The sequence below is a fragment of the Labrus mixtus genome, chromosome 23 (genome assembly GCF_963584025.1).
Source record: "Labrus mixtus chromosome 23, fLabMix1.1, whole genome shotgun sequence".
NCBI lineage: Eukaryota > Metazoa > Chordata > Actinopteri > Labriformes > Labridae > Labrus > Labrus mixtus.
The window spans coordinates 2363036-2382757 of record NC_083634.1 but is presented as its reverse complement, the minus strand read 5'-3'; the positions used below and the strand labels follow the sequence as shown (position 1 = coordinate 2382757).

Sequence of the window (19722 nt, the reverse complement as noted above, 5' to 3'; positions counted from 1 at the left end):
TAGGTGTCAGCTCTTGGTAAGCTGGTCAAGGAGACAGTGGGCCTGTATTTAGTAAAGCATGTTCAGTGATCTGTCTACGACGGTGACAAACCCACTACCTGTCACCTGTTACTTTTTGGGATGTGAGCTCTGCTTTTTTTTTTTAAGTATGTGTGTTAAAGATGGTCTTAGAAATATCAAAGATGTTTACTTAAATATAAAGGTGTATGAACAAACACCTTTATATTTAAGTATATACATCAACATCATTTGATATTATAGAGGGGATTGGGTTTGGGAGAGATCCATTTCTTTTTTTTAGATATATTATCACTGGTGATTCTAGAGTCTGTTGGGGCCCTAGGCAAACATTTATGGGGGGCCGTACAACCTGTTTTCATCACTATTATGTCTGCCAGTGTCCCTATGCATACTCCTCTCCCTCTTTTTTCTCTCCTTAAAAGCTCGACTTTCTGCATTAGACGTCTGAATTTAAAATCTTACTTATATACTGTGAACAGTTATCATCTTTTCAATGTATGCTACATTACTGCCCTCTACTGGCCAAAGGCTGACATTACAAGCGCCCAGAATAATCCATCACTGTTCTTCTCAACAAAATCAAACACAAACAACTGGCTTTCTGTGTCCCTTAAACTGCACCATATTTATAAAAGAGGATCTTTTAAGAACAGGCCCATCACCACTTTCAAGAAACTTGTATTTGAAGGTTTGTTTTAGACTTAAATAACAAAGTTTACAACATGTTTAGACACAAAAAAACAGTGTTGCCACATATACATGTATCTTCTTAAAATCTGCACATTGATCCTGTAATCATGGAGTTTGTGTCTCAGCAATCTGGACAACAATAGTATTCATTCATTAATGGAAAGTAGGATTGTGTGTTTTGGTGTGTGTGTGTGTGTGTGTGTGTGTTTTATCTCCTATGGGAAGGGGTTGTCGGGTGTGTAGTTTAAGCTAGCGTCCAAGAACATGGCCAGGGTGCCCAGGGTGGTGATGATGACGAACAACCACAGGAAGAGGCGGTCCACCACCAGAGCGATGAACTGCCAGTCTTCTGTCATCTGGAATCAAAGCGCACACACACACACACACACACACACACACACACACACACACACACACACACACACACACACACACACACACACACACACACACACACACACACACACACACACACACACACACACACACACACACACACACACACACACACACACACACACACACACACACACACACACACACACACAAGCAGTCAGTGTGAGCCCTGAGTCAGCGGTGTACTGTATGTAAGCAGTGACACATGGACATTGTGGGGCATGTTTGGAACACGCTGTGCTGCACACACACTGAATAACAAGCTGTCTCTCTGATCGAGTGTGTGTCTTTGTCGTGAGCGTTCCTCACCGTGTCGTCCGTGTCTTGCCTCTTCAGCTGATCGGCCATGTATGTCACGGCGGCGATGGCGGACTTCAGGTTGGGAGGGAGGATCAGACAGAAGCTGTCAGTGTCCGGGAGCCGCTGGAGCTGCACTGTGCTCTCACATCTCCAAGACAGAGAGGCAGAGGATTTTTAACCAGGAAATCACTTTTTTTAAATCAGTTTGAAACTCCTGGAAACCAACATTTGAGCCGGGTAAAGTTTGGTTTCCAATGTATTTTACACACAGGATTTATACGCTGGAACTTTAAATTAAACAATATATGAGTGTGATTGTGTCATATAGTAGTCACATTATTAGGTACTTGGGCAGGTTAAACCACGCCAACCTGCTTTAAAGAAATATTTGACATTTTGAAAGACACCCACTCTATTACTAACTTTTTCCATTTTTTGTGCTAAGCAAAGTTGATTGACTAAAGAGTTTCTTAAGCGTTCCTATCAAACACTAGTTTATGTACACTCTACACTGACTGGTGTGTCACAACCCGGCTCTTAAGGCCTGACAAAAACATTAGAAATGTACGGTACAGTTTTAGCTAAACAGTGTGAAAGCTCATTATTTAATTTACAGAGAGAGTGAGGCGTGTTTGTCAGTAAATCAGCAGTCTGCTGTGTGTGTGTGTGTGTGTGTGTGTGTGTGTGTGTGTGTGTGTGTGTGTGTGTGTGTGTGTGTGTGTGGTGGTTAATTTTATTCTAACATAAGTACAACAAAACATGGTGCAATGAGAAGCTGTGGTGATGGTGCGAGGCTGGGAGTGAGAGGGATGACTGTCAGATCTTAAACAGCCTACACAAGGGAGACTGTCCAGGTCTGTCCAGGTGTCAGAACAACGCCCACCTGCCACCTGCCAGGACATTAAACACAGACAGAAGGGCCACACTCAATAGCAGACCCATCTGTCACGAGGGTTGCACGGTGACAAATGAAACCCTAAATGCTGATCTCTACATTGAGGTAGACATGTTTTTGGCTCCAATCTCCACACCACACCTCAGGACTCCCAGACTTACAGGACTGTGTCCATGCTTCGTGTCCCATTGTCAATTCACCAAGTGCTCTGATATGGACTTTACAACACCAAATGATACAAGTTCTGTAAGTGTTCATGTCTGCAGACTTTCCTGCAAGACCTCCCCAGTGTTCATGCAAACTGCTCGGAATGAGGAACTTTGCCCAACCCCAACCAAATCTAAAGAAATGTTTGTATTTGATGTATTTAAAAAAAAACACAGGTGGGGCTGCTGAGGGAGGCCAAACAGCTACTATGCATCACCTGTCAATAAATTCTGCCCGCCCCTAATTATGCAAATGTTTGCACAACTTTAAGTCTTCATTAATGAATGTAGAGGAGGGATAAAAAAAAGTCCCCCCCCGTCCCATTATAATGTTGTACCTGTCCAGATCAAAACTGTAGTTTGAACCAGGCAGTGAACATGTTTATTTCTGTTGTATAAAAAAAAAGAAAAGAGACATTTTAACTTTGGACTTTGGGGATTCCTTGGCTTTAAAAGCCAGCCTCTAGTGGACACTTGAAGAACTGCAGTTGTTAGCACTTCAGCTTTGGCTTCATTTTTCAAACACAGAACCTTATTTTCATATCTCGGGATCTCTCTTCTCAGAAGCGTCATGCTGACCTTTACCTGTGGTAAAGGACTTCACTATTTTCCCCCTGAGCTCAGATTTATGTTTTGGTGTGTCATAAGTCACTAGCGCAGCATGATTCACCTCTGCTGAAACAAACCACCGCTGACATTAGCTGTCTGCTGTAGGACATTCATTAGAGAGGAAGATGTCAGTGTTGTCGCTTCATAACAAACACTTTGTCCTTGTGTGTCTCCTCTAACCACTGACGAGCACAACTTCATGTCGGGGGCCCAACAGCCACACACACTCCTCACACGGACAGGGGTGACATTGACACACTGCTGGGTCAACATTTATATGATGCCGTGACCTCTGACCTCTTCATTCTTCCCCTCAGACAGCTGTTCCATGAAGCAAAACATATGAGCAGAGTCTTATTAACAGCGTTCCTGGAGTGCCTTCATGCCTGTGTGAATAACTCGGCAACAGCTCACTCAAAAATATATTGTTCTGGAAGTCGGGCTGAGGGGAGATCTTTGTTTTTTTTTTGTTCCTTGAAAAAAATAGTTAAATACTTAAATTAAAGAACTTCAACAAAAAATGGAATAAAATATGAAGCTGTATTCACAAAAGCAAAGCTGAAAAATGTTGAAAAATGTTAGGAAAGCTGTCCCCTGGATATCTTCCTGAGGCTCAAATGTCCTTCACAGAGCGTCAAAGTCAGACACTAAAAGTCAACGTTTATGCCGATGTTTAATTGGACGTCCTCTGAGTATTAACAAATGGATTAAAAATAAATCTAAAAAACCAAAAAAATTAGGTCACAATACACCACAGATGAAGCAGCAGGAGCAATTCAGGGTTAAAGATGATGTTTACTATTTGCTACAGGTTCCACTTTCTCCTTCTGCTCCACATCAACCCTTCACTTCTCACCTCTTGTAAAACTGTTTTGTATTAAAATGTGGAACAGAGAATCCAGGTCACACTGAAACTAAACTTAGCTTCTAAACTATTACCCTCAAGAACATAGATACCCCCATTAGCTGCTACGCTATGCTATCTGCTGTCACATGATTTTGGCAGCTCTGAGTTTGAATACTATGTATCGCTGACAGCCGTTTACATTACAGCCTCAGTGATCACCTCACTACAGTAACAAATGATGTACAGCCTGTCAGCATGGATAATATTAATCTGAACATCAGTGGTGATTCTAGAGTCTGTTAGGGCCCCAGATAAAAAATTCAAAACAACCATTCATCCCCTTTATATCACAAATAATCTGACACCAGAAAAATACATAAAATAAATATGACTATTTTAATTTCCTAAATTCACATTTTTAAAACCCTTCATTTCCTTCAGTGACTTTCATTGACAAACTTCAGTTTTCAGAGCAATAATGCATGTGACAATTAGCAGCACAACAAGACTGAGGACTGTCAGATGGGGCTCCCTTAGGGAGGTTTCCTACTGTCATTGCAAACTTTGCACATTTAGAGCTAATGCTGGTTTAAAGTTTTTCAGCCCTCAGGGGCCCCAAGCGGTCCCCTACCTTGCCTGTTGGCAACTTCTGATACGAGTTTGTGTAACTGCTGGAAGGGAGGGTTATGTATGGGTTGGTTTATGAATGGTAGCTTTTTGGTTAAATGGGAGGTTACCAATCAGAGTTTATGTTTTTGCACATGTTACTCAGCTCTCTCCCTCTCTGTTCCTTCCTGCTCCTCTGATTGGATGATAATGGGCGTTTACTCTTCTGAGTGCTAAACCATCCAGATTTCCCCATGACCTCTACTGACCAATCGTCTCGCTGCTGTCACATTTTGAATCTGTTCTTCTCTCTGTCGTCATGAAGAAATTAAAACAAAGATCTTGCAGCCATAACTTTTCCATTATTTGGCGCTCAACCAGTCAAGTCAACTCTTGAATTCAATCCAATAAAAGCTGTTGTTTCTATGCCACAGAACTATTAATGCTGGTCAGTTTTAAAGGGGAAAATTAGAACCACGTACATTCTGACACAAGACCGTTTCTGATAATCAGAGTACCTTGTAATGCATCATCTTTGACGTAGAGATTATTTGGCTCGACATCAATGAGTAACCTTCTGAAGGCGCCACAGTCAGACTGGCACTTCAGCTCATGTCTGGAGACCGTGTGCAGTGGATGCAGGGTGTACATTGCATATGATGTTTTTTAATGAAGTGCAGAACCTCTGGCAGTCGGTGTCGGAGCAAGACGAGTTATCAGAGTCACAGGGAGGCAGCGTGACAACACATGGCCTCCCGGACAATAAAGCAAACGAGCTGAGAGTCCCTGTGGTAGAGGTTGCGTGTGTGTGTGTGTGCGTTCGTGTGGTCACAGCTCAGAGCACAGCTATGTGGTGCTCTACATGCTGCGTGCCATTCACATTCCACGGCTTGCATTCATTACAACAGATACATGGAGCCTTCTCACTGTGACACAAACACGACCTGACACAACAACATGTATTGTACTGTTGCTATATCTCTACATGTGGATAAATCTCTGCTTAGTGATTGATTCATAATCGACAGCGTTCTCACTGTAAATGTTTGAAATAGACCCTAATGAAAGGATAAGTGTTCAGTGAAGACACCCCTAACTCATGTCGTGCCCCTATATGCTACTGAGAAGTTACACAACCTACCCTATACCGCCATTAGATGCCCAATGCACCCAAACCAGCGATACCCTAACACATGGCCCCTCTTGGCCCCTTCAACTCAAGCTATAGACTGATGGGCCGTAAGAGCCAATCACCAGGCTTGTCAAGTGGTAAATGGATCAAACTGGCTGAAGAGCTGGGGATGGAACCCTCGACCTTCTGGTTGAGAGGTGACCAACTCTACCAACAGTGCCACAGCCGCCCAATGGGAACCTCCCTTCACTGGTGTTTCCCTCAAGAAGTCCCACAACACCTCAGGAAGGCTGGACAGTTAACTCTGGCGTCCCAGAGCTACCCCCCTTCAATTCTAGTTCTCACCGCACCTATTATACCCGTAATACCTACAGTCAAGTCAAATGCACATGAACATGCAAGAAGTGCTGCAACAAATAGTATTGTTTGTAAACCATTCATTTATAGATTGCTTTTACTATTTATCCATCAATCAATGATGGATTAAAGTCATTCTGTCATTTTGTTATGATTAATCGTGCAGCACCATATTAATTGTGTAGTCATTATCTATAAAATGACGGCTAATAATCGAATAATTGATTCATCATACAGTATATCTGTAGTTTTATAGAATGCACGATTAAATGATTAATCACTTACAGACCACAAGATTAATCCCACAGTAATTATGTAGTTAATCAAACAAATAATATGTGGTTGATTCATCAATTAATCGTCTTTCTCTCATTATAAAGGCGAGTCAACTTGTGTAGTCAACAAAGGGTTAAAGGTTGTGAACAATTTCAGATTTGACAATATACAGTATTTGACAAAGTATATCAATTAATCTTGTGGTAGTGTAAGGATCATGTGGTCGATGAATCGCCTTTCTGTCATTTTAAAGACGATATAAATCATATAGTCTAGAAAAGCTCAGAAAGTTGTGATTAGTTTAATAATTTACAAATTGATAAAAACTACCCAAAGCCAAAGTGATGCCTCACATTAAAAAAGCTGAAACCACTCCAAGTTCCGACCTTACTTCCATCAAAATAACCTACATGATTAATCACCTTTAAATCATTTAGTGCTTAACTGTCTTTTATCATTGAATATTTGATCAATGTGTTGTTGGATACAGCAGCTGTCTTCTGAATAACCATGGGACAGAATCACCAGATAGATACAGGGTTGGATGACACACACACACACACACACACACACACACACACACACACACACACACACACACACACACACACACACACACACACACACACACACACACACACACACACACACACACACACACACACACACACACACACACACACACACACACACACACACACACACACACACACACACACACACACACACACACACACACACACACACACACACACACACACACACACACACACACACACACACACACTTCATGATGGTGTCTGATAGGGCGTCCACCATCTCTCCCACATCAAAACACCACACAATCCTCCCCTGCCCCGATCACTCAGCACTGGGCTTCCCTTCCACTCATCTGCCCACTGTCCATTGTGTACCCCTCCCCTCCTCCTCCTTTCAGTTGGATTACTCCCTAACTCCCAACCTAAACAGAGGCTTAGTGTGTGGCGACTGTGGACGGGGGTGCAGGGTTTAGCTGGGACTGAATTTGATGCCTTTGGAACGGGATGAGAGCTGCCCAGCACCAGGCTTGTTCAGGGAACAGTGGAGCTGTTTATGATGCCAGGGGCTGGGTGGCAAGGCTGGAAGCCTACTGGCAGATTAGACAGCATGGTTGGAGGGACAGTACAAGTTTGAAGCCAGATTTTAGATTTAAATAAATATGTTGATAATCTCTCTTATTGAAAGATTTACAGTACGGTGACTCAGCCTGTGGGCAGCTCATTGAAACTTTGAGATTTACTGATCTACATTGTAAAAAACAGGATGTCAAAGAAGGCTCAAGAAGGAAAAAAGGTAGTTCTGAGCCTAAGAGAGCAAAGGCCACAGAAACTTGAATTACAGATTATAACATTTAAACTCCTGCTTGACTCAAATGTCATTCCTCAAAAGAACAAAACAGAATGGAACTGTGCCAAAGATAGAGAAGAAAAAAATGAACACTCTTGCAATGCCATACCCTGCATAATATGATTTTACAGTATGGCAAGGGGTTTCCTGCAATGTCTTTCCAAAATGTTTATGGCAATACAACTTATTGTTACAATGGATCACTCATTGGGCGTACCAGGCCCAATGAGTATGCAGGCATTATTATGTGTCCTCTTCACTACAAAGGTTTTTTTTCACGGCTGAAGTGTGATAGGTTCTGCCATTGTATAGTCTACCTTGACCACTAATAGGCAGCTAAATTGTTTCTTTCTTGGTGTTAACATATCATGTATACAGTGTCTCTAGTGACTTCACTGATGCTCCATATTTTACCCGAGCCTTAATTTCTCCCTTTTTTTCCTTTTCATTTTGTACCATATTACCCTAATACAGTACGGTACTCTCCCTCAGAGTACATTTTAAGAGACTGTATTAAATATGGTGTTAAATGTATGAGGCTGAAGGAAGCCTACATACTGCAGGTGCTTTGACAGATTCTCTCAGCTGCTGTGCTCACGCTCACTGTGTACTTTACTATAATAACTATTCTGGCTACAGCACTCTACAAAGAAGATTCATGGCTCTGCTGGCTTTTATGAACATTACTAGAAATGGCTTTCTGCCTGTGTAAGGATAAAGAATGTCAGGTGAAGCTCATCTTAGCACCAGAGGGAGGCTGAACCAGGAGGACTCTCATTGGTGTAATACTGCTGCTCTGTGGTATTTAACCATCCTGATGGGTAGGGACCCATTTTGGCAGTTTATTCTCTTTTATAATTAAAACCAACAGATCATTTAGAGTCCAGTCAAATGGTTTTAACCTATAAACCAAATAACTGTATCAAATGTTCTACCATGCTTTAATACATTTATCTGTTCATAACAATCGTGTGCTTATTGGGGCTGCAGTAGCTCAGTCTGTAGGGACTTGGGTCGCAGGTTCAAGTCCCGCCAGCTGTAGCGGTACCAGCTCACTTCCTGAGCACTACCCAGGTGCCCTTGAGCAAAGTTTGGTAAACATTCCCATGGTAACAGAGGGCTGCACCAATCAGAGACGTTGCTGTGACACTACAGGATTGTGGGTAGTGTAGTTCTTTTACATACATTCTTTAAAAGATGATGCAAATGATTGAATTTCTTATTTTGTTCACATTTCCATTAATGACCACTTGGGACCCTACAGTAAGTTACCAGGGAAACACTTCACTGACTGAACAAATTGCCACTTCATAGCTTTTATAATCTAATTTTTGTCTTTGATTTCAAGCTCATGGAGTGGGTTCCTCTGGTGGATTCCTCTTACCTGCCTCTCCAGGGTAAGACCAGATCGGGGTTGAGCTTGCGAAAGAAGTACTCTCCACCAGGCTGCCTGCTGTTGTAGCTCGGGACGGGCTTCTCCTCACTCGACTCCTCCTCCTCTGAGAGAGGCTCCTCTGGGTTCGGCCTCATCATGCCGATGTACTTGGGCAGGAAGTGAATGAACACCTGTGAATGTGAGGTAAAGAAATTGGTTGATTAAAGGGTATTGGAGTAGCCTAGATGGATGCAGAGTGAATATGTTAATATGTGCCTCACCCTTCGAACCCAGTGTGGCATGATGTGCGTGCTGGACGTCCGGTGGTGCAGATTGAGGACAACTACACTTAAGATGACAGAGAATGTGACTAGGATCATGGTGAACATGACGTAGTTGACGATAATTGGGATGCCGAGGGAGGTTTCAGGGACCTTGTCAGCCAGCAGGAGCATGAAGACAGTCAGAGCGATGAGGACAGAAATGGAGAGAGTCATCTTCTCTCCTGCAGAAAACAGGAACAGTTAGTAAATGATGTCAGTGAAGCAGCAAAATGTTACTCTGCTTGTTTCTGTTTCACAAGTTATTACATTTTACAATGTCATGTGGATCAACGTGCAATCGATCGAATAACTAAACTTTAAAAACCTCTGGAAATCTTGCCCAAAAAGAAAAAAACAACATCACTAACATTTGAATTGCCAATATAATACAAATCTTTACTAGGTGTAATATGTAGAAGTGTTACACTAAAATATCTAAATTAATAAAAAAATGCACTTAACCTATGATTATTATTATTATTTTTTTTTATAGATTTTTTGGGGGCTTTTTATGCCTTTAATGGAGAGATAGGACAGTGGATATAAATGGAAATCAAAGAGAGAGAGAGAGTGGTGAATGACATGCGGGAAAGGAGCCACAGGTTGGATTTGAACCTGGGCCGCCTGCTTTGAGGACTACAGCCTCCATACATGGGACGCGCGCACTAACCACTGCGCCACCAGCGCCCATTTAACTGATTTTGTTGTTGCGTGCTTACATTACCTCTAATATTTCCAACAGTTATCAAAGCCAGAGAAATCCTTCATTTTAAAGGTCTTTTCGGGCGGCCGCCATGACAGACACAACATTTTTATCATGGCCACACCGGCAGTTATATCAAACACACAAGGAAGCAGAAACTGATACTGAAAGCTGCCGTGTGTCAACTTGGAGTGTATTTCCACCGGGGTTGGGGGAGGTGAAGAACAGAGAATCCTTCCCATGATACCCTGCCAGCTTCAACGTCATCTTTTATTATTAGGTTGAGGGGCCCCCTGGCGTTGGAATTGACATAATGTGTGTTTAGTGGCATTGTTGTTGTCTTTTTTGTTGCTGTTGGTCTGCTCTCTGTTGGACAGGCAGGTATCAAACAACTGCGGTTAGCTCGTGCTAGCGGGGGATAGCTCGCAGTAAAGTTATAAGCGGTAAAGTAGACACTACATGTATTAGTGAGGGGCAGTCTTTTATAGCTCAGTTGCATGTAAACAAAGGAATCCTCCATTTAGCCCTGTATCAGAGACCAGAACAGAATTTATGCTCTTAAAATTCTGCAAGCTTAAACATTTTGTCATCGATTCTGTTATGTTGGAGAACATCAGTCAAGAACAAAGACTGACAAAGTGGATTTCCTGCCAGGGTCACTTTTCTTCAATCTATGATAAATGTCTTCATGGAGTGGTCGAGTATTAAGACTCTGTGTCACGGCTTCAGATACTGTGGCATGCAGACGCATCCTTTCCTATATCTCATCTTGATGTGCAGTCACAGTGTCAAAATGTGTCAAATGTGCTGACCTGCTCCGGGAGGCAGGTAGAAGACAAATATAGCCAGCACCATGGTGAGGATGCAGGGCACGATGATGTTGACGATGTAGAAGAGAGGCTTCCTCTCTATGATGAGGTAGAAGGTGATGTCCTCATACAGGTCCTCTTTCACGTTCTTTCTGCTGGGTTTGTGACAGATGGCCCATTCTCCGTTTTCTGTTCAAAATAAATAAATGTAGAACTATGAAATGAAAAGAAAATACACAGGTGCATAAAGGTGTAAAACAAGAAGAATATAGGTGCTGCATGAGGTCACTGAAGGTACCAACCGGTGAAGGCGTTCTCATCTATAACAATCTCATGAATCTCGTTGCCGTTTTCATCCAGAAAGTAGTGCAACTCCACCTCTGAGGCGTCGTAGGTGTATGAGCGGAAAACCATGCTGCAGTTCTGCCAGTCAAAAGGGAAGTATGACACCTGCAGGGAAGGAAATTGCAAATATATATATATAAATGGTAAATGGACTTGAGCTTGTAGAGCGCTTTTCTTGTCTTCTAACTACTCAAAGTGCTTTTACACTGCAGGTCACACCTACACATTCACACAGTGATGGTAGAGGTTACTGTGTAAAGTGTCCATCAGAAGTAACTAATCCCATTCATACACATTCATACACCACCGACCAAGCAGCGGGAGCAACTTAAAGTGTCTTGCAAAAGGACACATCGTACATGTGGCTACAAAAGCCGGGGATCGAACAAACCAACCCTCCTGTTGAGAGACGACCGACTATCCACAGCCCCTATGTGTGTGTGTGTGTGTGTGTGTGATTGAGGGATACTTCAGTCTATCAGTCGGTTGTCCTTTCAGATATTACCTCTATAGAGCAGGAGCTGCGGTAGATGGCTGGAGGAAGCCAGTTGACTGTCCCATCATTGTACACCAAGACGTTGACGTAAAGAGCCACGTCGAACTGACCGTCATTACTGTTGGGAGAAAATATGAAGACACATTTTAAAGCCTCAGAGATTTTAGCATACAATTACATGTAATTTATCACACTTTAAAGTGACTATTTAAAGCAGCAGCAAAGCAAGACAGATGACCCCCTCCATGTTTAAGTATAATTCCTGATGCTCTCTTTCAGTCCATCATACATGGCTATGCGTCAAGTTAACAGAAAATGGCTAGTACTTAGCAGGAAACTAGGACCAAGCCTTATTCAGGTATTGATTTCCATTTACAGTAACCAATGTCAGAACATTGATCACAGAATGCTAGCTAGCTGGTCCAACCTTGTTGTTCCTGTTTGGCATGGGGGGGGAACATTAAAATGACAGTAGAGTGATAAGTCATCATTAAGAATCCAATCGAAACAACTTCTATTTTCTCTTAGACTCCAAACCATTGGAGAGAGACAAAGACTCTACCTCTGAACCACTATCCACTGTCATTATATGATCATCAATCAGGAAGCATCGACATGCTAACAATTTGTCAGATTCCCTGATGTCTATAAGACCTCATTTGGGCCTGAGGTTGGGTAGTCACAGGTAAATGGCTGCTGTGTCAATATGGTTTATGTTGCGGCTACAGGTCATAAGGAATATTTCTAAAAACATATTATCCATAAATCGATGGTATTCATTTGACAAAGGCCCCAGAGGTCCCTGTCTTACACCCAAGTGGTCAGTGTGGACATTATGGATAACAACAAGTCATTGGAAGGGTGCAGGGACAATAAACAGGACTGGGCCAAGAACCCAGAGGCCGTCTACGCCTCTAATTCCTAAGGAGGCTGAGGTCCTTTAAAAGCAGCCGGTTGATGCTGAGGATGTTCTAAGAGCCCTATCCTGTTTGATGTGGTGTGATGCAAACAAACTCAACAAAACTTATTCTCAAGGCCAGTGATGTTGTGGGAAGTGGAGCTGGACTCTCTGATGGTGATGTCAAAAGAAGAGGATGCTGATCAAGTTATGTGGTCCCACCCACTCCATGACGTGCTGGCAAACTACTGGAGCACATTCAGCACTCGACTCGTTCCCCCACGATGCACCACAGGACCCTACAGGACGCCATTCCTACCTGTGGACATCAGACTGTACAACTCCTGAGGGTCTGGCCTTGTGGACTTTTTTCACCTTTATTTACTATTTAATTCCAACAGTGTACCTTAAAATCTTAGCTGATCCACAGAACATTATTCTGATTCTGATCACGTTGCAGCAGGTGACATGGACTTCAGCTGGAGACTCACTTGTTTATGAGGTAGATGTCAGGACGCCACACCTTGTTGGGAGGAATCCTCAACACAGTGATGTCATCATATTCGTCTGGGTTCCACGCCAACCTATAGTCTGTCCATGCCTGTGAGGGAAGGGGAAATTATAGGTGGTAAGAGAATGATTACTAAGCACAGTGAACAGTGCCCTGATGTCTCTGCTGTCTACATCCTAGTTTCTCCTGTCTCTGATAATAATCATTGAGCTCACACACAGCTGTCACAAACACTGAGGCCGTCCTGATTTCTAATTAGTGAAGGCGATGGACAGAAATGAGAGAGCGAGGGAGAGAATAAGAGAGACAAAGCAAGAAATAATCTGCCGTTATAGAAAGTGACAAGTCCATTTGAGGGGCAAAGCAGAGAGCGAGAGAGAGAGGGAGAGAGACAGACATACAGAGAGAGAGAGAGAGAGACGGGAGTCAGAGCAGCAGAGCGAGGCTGGTTGATGAAGATGAATATGGTTTCATGTGTGTACCAGATTCATGAACACATTGGTTGTCATCTCTTCGTTCTTCTCGTTCTGTAGCGGGAAAGAGAGTCACACAGAGAGGAGAGAGAGAGAGAGGTAAATGTATTAGTGATCACATCATAATCATCTTTTGTTACCTTGTTTGGTATGACAGTGCTGTTACTTTCAATCCTGCTCTTAGCAAATACAGTGGGTTTTTTTAATTTTGCAGCCAGCCTCAAGTGGACACTCGAGGAACTGCAGTTTTGGCCCTAGTCTTAATTTTTCCACATTGGAGGGTTGCCACTTCTATCAACTGTGACAGCAAATTTTAATTATTGTATTAACTTGATACATGTCAAGGAAGAATGTCAATGAAGTTTAACAGAATTATTCTGGCTATATTAAAGTGAAGCTAAGCAGAGTTTAGTTCAGTGTGTATGTGTATGTGCAAGCAGAGCCCCTGCTTTGTCACAAAGGAGAATCTGTAGCTATGCCAAGTGCAGACACATTCTTTATAAATATGTAATATATTTTGCCACGTTGTCTGTATATTGTGTTTCGAGGAGTATTGGGAGTGTTGATTAGTGTTGTTAGTATTCACTGAGTTCAAGCCAAGTTGTACATAAACTAGCAATACAAGTTGTGAATCCTATCTCAGTTAAATACTTTTGTAGATTATTGTAAAAAAGAAAAAAGAAAAAAGGTGAGTCAACTTTCTCTTTCCGCAAAAGGTATTAAAAGAAAAGTATGTATTTGTGTAGTTTTCTTGTGATTTCTTCTCTAATTTTTTGGGACAATTTATAATACAACCAAATATGTAAATAATGCATATGTAAGCATGTATTGTCATGTTTGTGCATTTGGCCTCCATCCTTCATGTTTGTATTTACCAAGCTGACGAGCTGCGAGAGAGTCATCCCAACTCGAACCATCACCTTCTCCTCCCAGTATCGAGCTGGTCTTACTTTCATGTTGTAGTTTTTAAAGAGCTTCTGATGGAGCCTTCGCTCTGTTTCTGAGGCCCCTGGATGAAAAGATAGAAAAAGGAAAACGATGAGGGGGCGAAATTATACTGAATGGACCAAGAACTTCATCTGGGAATACAAAAAGTCAAGAGAAGCTGAGGAAAAAGAAAGAAATAGAAAGAGAAAATATTGAATGAAGGAAAGTTGGACTTTTCATCCAATCAAAGTAGTCAGAGAAAGAGTGACTACTGGCCTGAGCATGAAAATAACTAAATGCTGGAAACTGGCCCAACCCTCATGGGAAGTATAACATCACACTTGTGAAATTTAGAAGAAAGAGGATTTACACACATGTTGTCAAAAAGTTCCAAAAACAAATATAAAGTTGTGTTGAGAGTTGAAGCTGTTTTAACTATCTTAAAAGAAGTCATAATTTAACACAAGTTTGCTTTGCACAAATGTGTCAAATGTATTAAAGGCAGCAAATTGGAATTAGTAGAATCTAGTGGAAGATGCAGATTTCAGACAACTTCAACTTCAAGCATACTGTAGCAAAGCACACAAAAGGCCTTCTCAAGAGCCAGTATCTCTTTTTCCATTGAAGGTTCATGCAGGAAGATGGGGCTGCAATGTTTAACTGTATAAGACATGGACATAGTTCCAGTGACGTTTCCCATTGGTTTCTAAAGGGGGGTTCTGAAGCCAAACAATGGCAGTCGCTATACATGTATTTGAAATGCTATCTCCACCTTACGCCCAATCAATCTACAAACATGCAAAGAGGTGGAGTTAAGGCAGGCATTAAGCTTCCTTGCCCCCCAAAAAGGACATTTTAACATGGTGTCAAATGGCTTCCTGGGCTTTTGGAGCCAGCCTCAAGTGGACATTCAAGGAACTGCAATTTTTTCCTCGAGCATTGGCTTCATTTTTAATTTCCATGTAAGAACTAACTTCCTCTGTTGTTGAAAAGAACTCATTTTAAGGTAACTAAAACACATTTTCAAATTTGTAATTGTTTATAATATTCAAAAGTGTAGTTTAACTAATGTATAATCAATGTCTTCCAATAGCTGTGGAAAGGGATCCCCTATAGTCTTGCTTTAAGGTTCAGTGGGGTGACCGAAGCTGGCCCAGAAAACCAGAACATAGTTGTTTTCCTTGGATAAATGAGCCAGGCCTACAGTGGTTAGGGGTTACATTTTGTACAGGGGTGGCCATTGCTAAAAATATACAGTGTATACTCTTTGTGGAGGTCCTCTCTTTCTGATTCAGATTCCAAATGCAAAAAGCATAAATGCTATTATTGTCCCCAAAATAATCCATGATATGAAATTTAAGTTTTTTTAATAGTTAGTAGTACTTTTCACTTTCATCTCCAAACACTGCTTCGATACTTACAGATGATGGACTGACTTTCATTCCAAATATGTGGCAAAACAACATGTGGAAACGACATAGAAGGATAGACGGGACATGCAAAAGAAGCACCCAGAAGGGCAGGTGCTGTACGATGGGTAGCAAAGGTGACTGAGCTAATGTAATTGATATGCAGCAGGGGGATGGGATCAAAGGGATGTCTAGGATACCAGCTCCATCAGGGACAAAAATAGACTCTGATTAACAAACAATGAGTTGTTAATGTGATTCATTATACGATCCAGAACAGGATCTTTCTTTTTTTGCTATTCAAGTGAAACACCATACACTTCTTTGTAAGGGCACAGAAAGGACTTCTATTCACAGAGATTCCCTCCTTCTCACTTGCCTTTCCCTTTGGGGAAATTCAGTCGTTAAATAGCACTAGCTGTAGGACTTAAGGGACGGGAACAATTCACTACAATCCCTGTGGAGTTCCCCAAACAGTGAAGCTCCTTTTTTTCCTTTTACTCCCATTTTAAGGTCAGAAGGTCAAAGTGAAAGTCCTTCAGCTGAGCTCAGGTGAAACCAAGTCATTGCAAGTCGATTCCAATTATGATTTTTATCCCCCAAAAAACGCAGAGGAAGTGGAATCAATAGCAATTTAACTGAACTGACAGCGCAGTGGGATTCAAGAAGCTTGAGCGTTATCTGATTGAACAGTAGGTATGCTGAGTGCAGTAATGCATCAATTTCTAAGTCTATTCTTGCATATTGAGGTTGCAAGGGTTCTCCACTAAACAGCCCGGCAGGAAATAGGTACAGGAGTAGTGTTAGGACAGCTAGAGGAATGGCAACACTGCACCACAGGTCAAAAACAAACACAAAGGGCAACTGTTTGTTTTCCAAGCATGACATGTGGTCAATGGTCATAGTCAGTCAGGCGTTTTTGTTTGTTCTTTCTGCCCCTCTCTTCCAATCTATCTTCAGTTGATGTTAATGCCAGTTAACGCAATGTATCTATGAAAATGTTAGCTAACTAATGTCTGGGAAGTTCCAGATATCAAAATTCATGCACATAAAACCCCAATACACACTAAAGATGTCAAAATGATTTATACTTTTTGATAACATAGGATTTAGAAGGTACAATCTGTATTTAAAAACAACAGAGTTTAAAAAAAATTATCTTATAAATGATCTGTTTTTCATATTTTTTAACCCATAAAGAGGGGGCAAAGTCAAAATTGTATTTAGACAGTGAAACAAATTACAAGCGAACTCCTGCACCCTATCTAAATTGCAAAAATACATTGACGCTCCCAATATTGAGTGAATAGGACTTTTTTGTTGCCATGGTTTCCAAACAGACATATCTTCTTTTCTTTTTACCATTACCACCTTTAAGTTTATAATTCTAGTATCGTGACAAACACACATATTCCAAAAACTTCTTACCGGTAAAAGTGAAACAAAAGCAGCTGCATACGAAGATAAATGCCTTCATCCTGACATGAAAGTTCATTCTCGTCATTTGCCCAATCGTTGCAGTCATGACATCTTAATATTTACGAGCCAATCCTTGTTCACGGCCTTGTTCTCCGCTGTACAGGAACAGTGATGTTTTAACCTGAAATCTCAATGAATCGTCCCTAAAAAGACACTTTTCTCAGTACGGCATTCACCTGTACACCTTCAGTGGAATTGCGATTACAAGGCACCTCCAGTAACGCAGAGTGTTCAGCTAATGTATCTCCCTCTTGTCCTTTCGTCTCTTTGTGGTCATGGCTCCATTGGTACATGGGTGCTGGGAGTGACGAGTGGGCGGAATGTGTTTGTACTGGGAAGCCTGTGGGGAAGGCACCTGTTGGTGCTCACCAATCCTGAGGTTAGCACTGTGGGGTTGGTCGAAGAGGAAGTGGAGGGGGTTAAGGAATGGCAACGGGCTACGAGTTATGACAATGGAGATATTTTTGGGTGGAGCACGGGGGCGGGGAGGGTGGGGGGAGTGTGGAGTGGATTGGGTTTTAAACTTTTTCTGAGGCCGAATTGGTTTTTCATTGATGGAATCTCTTGCTCCTTTCACTTGTAATACTTTGGTCATCTTGTAATTGACCCGTTCTTTATTTCTTATCTGTTAATTAAACTCCATTAGATCTTTAATGCTTTCAAACGATAGTTCCCCACCCAAATGCAAATTAATGGTCGAGTGGGAACATTATCCATCCAGGAAACAATACCAAATGGATATAACCACCATATTAAAGATTTAAAGAATTTGATGGGAACATGTTCTGCACATCATAAAACCAACTTAGAATACAGCATAGACATTAATGTTACAGTTGTATTTAACCCATGACGTGCCAGTCTCCTTTGTTTTGTCTTCTATTTTTTTCTTATTAAGGTTATAGAAGTTAACACAGAGAATAATTGAAGATGAAGAATCAACAAGCTTCACAAATAAGCTGAAACCTCTAAGGTTGAAAAAGGGGGCCAGCATGAAAGTTCAAACAAATCCACTGAGCTCTATGTTCAAATGTTCAAATTTAGCCTAATAGCATGATTGCCTAAGTCATATTTTGGCCAAATTGTGATATCTGCCTAACTCTACTGTCCTAACTCTGCTGATTCACTGTACATTATTGCCTATATCCTAAGCCTATCAGAATGCTTGTTGCATTCCAAAATCACTATCTGCCTAAGTCATCTGTTAGACTTTGTTTGTTTTTTCTTCTTTCTGAAAACCTTAAAATATGACTTAGGCAATTATGCTATGAGGTTAATTAGATGAAATCAACATGTCTACAGCCTGATCAACCATTTATTGTAAACTTTCCAATCTCTGACAAATATGAATTGTATTTATACTTTGGCTTTAATTACAGTAAGGCTTAATATTATGCCTGTTAGAGTAGTTGTTGGCTAGGTGTCACCCTTGCTTATTACACTCTTTACACTTGACATCTTTGCTGTATTTTTTTTTAAATTTCATAAAAAATATCTGACATATGAAGTGGTGTGCAGCATTAATTAGCAGGTGTCACCATTTCTGCTTGATAACTTCTACATTAAGGAATTTGTGGTGGCACAGTGTTCCATTTTATTGTGTCATTCATAAGCAACGATATATTTTGGTAATGTCAGAGTTGTCTTGACAAGGAATATTAAGGTGGAAAGAATTTGCAGGTAGTCGACATTAGAAGAAGTTATTCAGCTGAGGAAACGCTGACTTGATGTGACATCATAAGTCTCCCATAACCATTCGAGCTGAAGAATGTGTGGGAAAGAAAATGTGCTGGAAAAAGTGATGCTGTAGTAAAAACTTGCAGCATGAAGTTGCTGAAGCAGAGTTCAGAATTACCAAACTTGTTGGCAGGAGCACTGAGGTGTTGTTAATAGTGATGGAGAGGTCTTGTAGGATTCATGAGCCTCAGTTCAGAAAGAGCACCTCCATCTCGCTGATACTGAGCTTGAAGTGGAATTGAGGCAAGACACGATGTTGTTGCCATAGAGATGATGAAAGAAGTCGTGAGACGTAGTCCTGAAGTGTTATGATCGATGAGGTGAAGGCCTCGCAATGAACTCGGTATCCTGCTGTTTCTTGGATCCTTCAAGCTGCCTTTTTTATGAGTTCGATGTTGGGTGTTTCAGGGGTCTTAAAGTTATGTTGTCTGTTACACGAGATAACAAAAGTGCTCACCTTGTTCCCATCTCTTACTCCCCGTGAGTACTCTCCATTACCTGTTGTTATCAGAGGTC

At 41.5% G+C, this 19722-nt stretch overlaps 1 protein-coding gene across 2 annotated transcripts; it reads right to left on the bottom strand.

The window, feature by feature from the left end:
• Positions 1–682: 682 nt before the first annotated feature.
• chrnb1l (cholinergic receptor, nicotinic, beta 1 (muscle) like) lies at positions 683–17849 on the bottom strand. 2 transcript variants are annotated; one of them, XM_061031569.1, is made up of 12 exons: positions 17646–17847; positions 17419–17564; positions 14530–14663; positions 13664–13708; positions 13162–13271; positions 11782–11890; positions 11234–11381; positions 10935–11120; positions 9378–9601; positions 9106–9287; positions 1417–1555; positions 683–1067 (listed from the first exon to the last, which is right to left on the bottom strand). In XM_061031569.1, the coding sequence occupies exons 2-12, from the start codon at positions 17513–17515 to the stop codon at positions 927–929; spliced, it is 1515 nt and encodes a 504-aa protein (XP_060887552.1). In that variant the 5' UTR covers positions 17516–17564; positions 17646–17847; the 3' UTR covers positions 683–926. The 2 variants fall into 2 exon arrangements, with proteins under 2 accessions (XP_060887552.1, XP_060887553.1); XM_061031570.1 differs by having other exon boundaries at positions 683–1060; positions 17419–17849.
• Between the last annotated feature and the right edge of the window lie 1873 nt (positions 17850–19722).

Coding starts and splice junctions, on each gene's coding strand:
- chrnb1l (XM_061031569.1), bottom strand. CDS start 17,515: ATGACTGCAACGATTGGGCAAATGACGAGAATGAACTTTCATGTCAGG. Junction 9,602..10,934: donor CTACCTGCCTCCCGGAGCAG/GTCAGCACATTT, acceptor TGTTTTCTGCAG/GAGAGAAGATGACTCTCTCC. Junction 1,068..1,416: donor GGCAAGACACGGACGACACG/GTGAGGAACGCT, acceptor CTTTGATTCCAG/ATGACAGAAGACTGGCAGTT.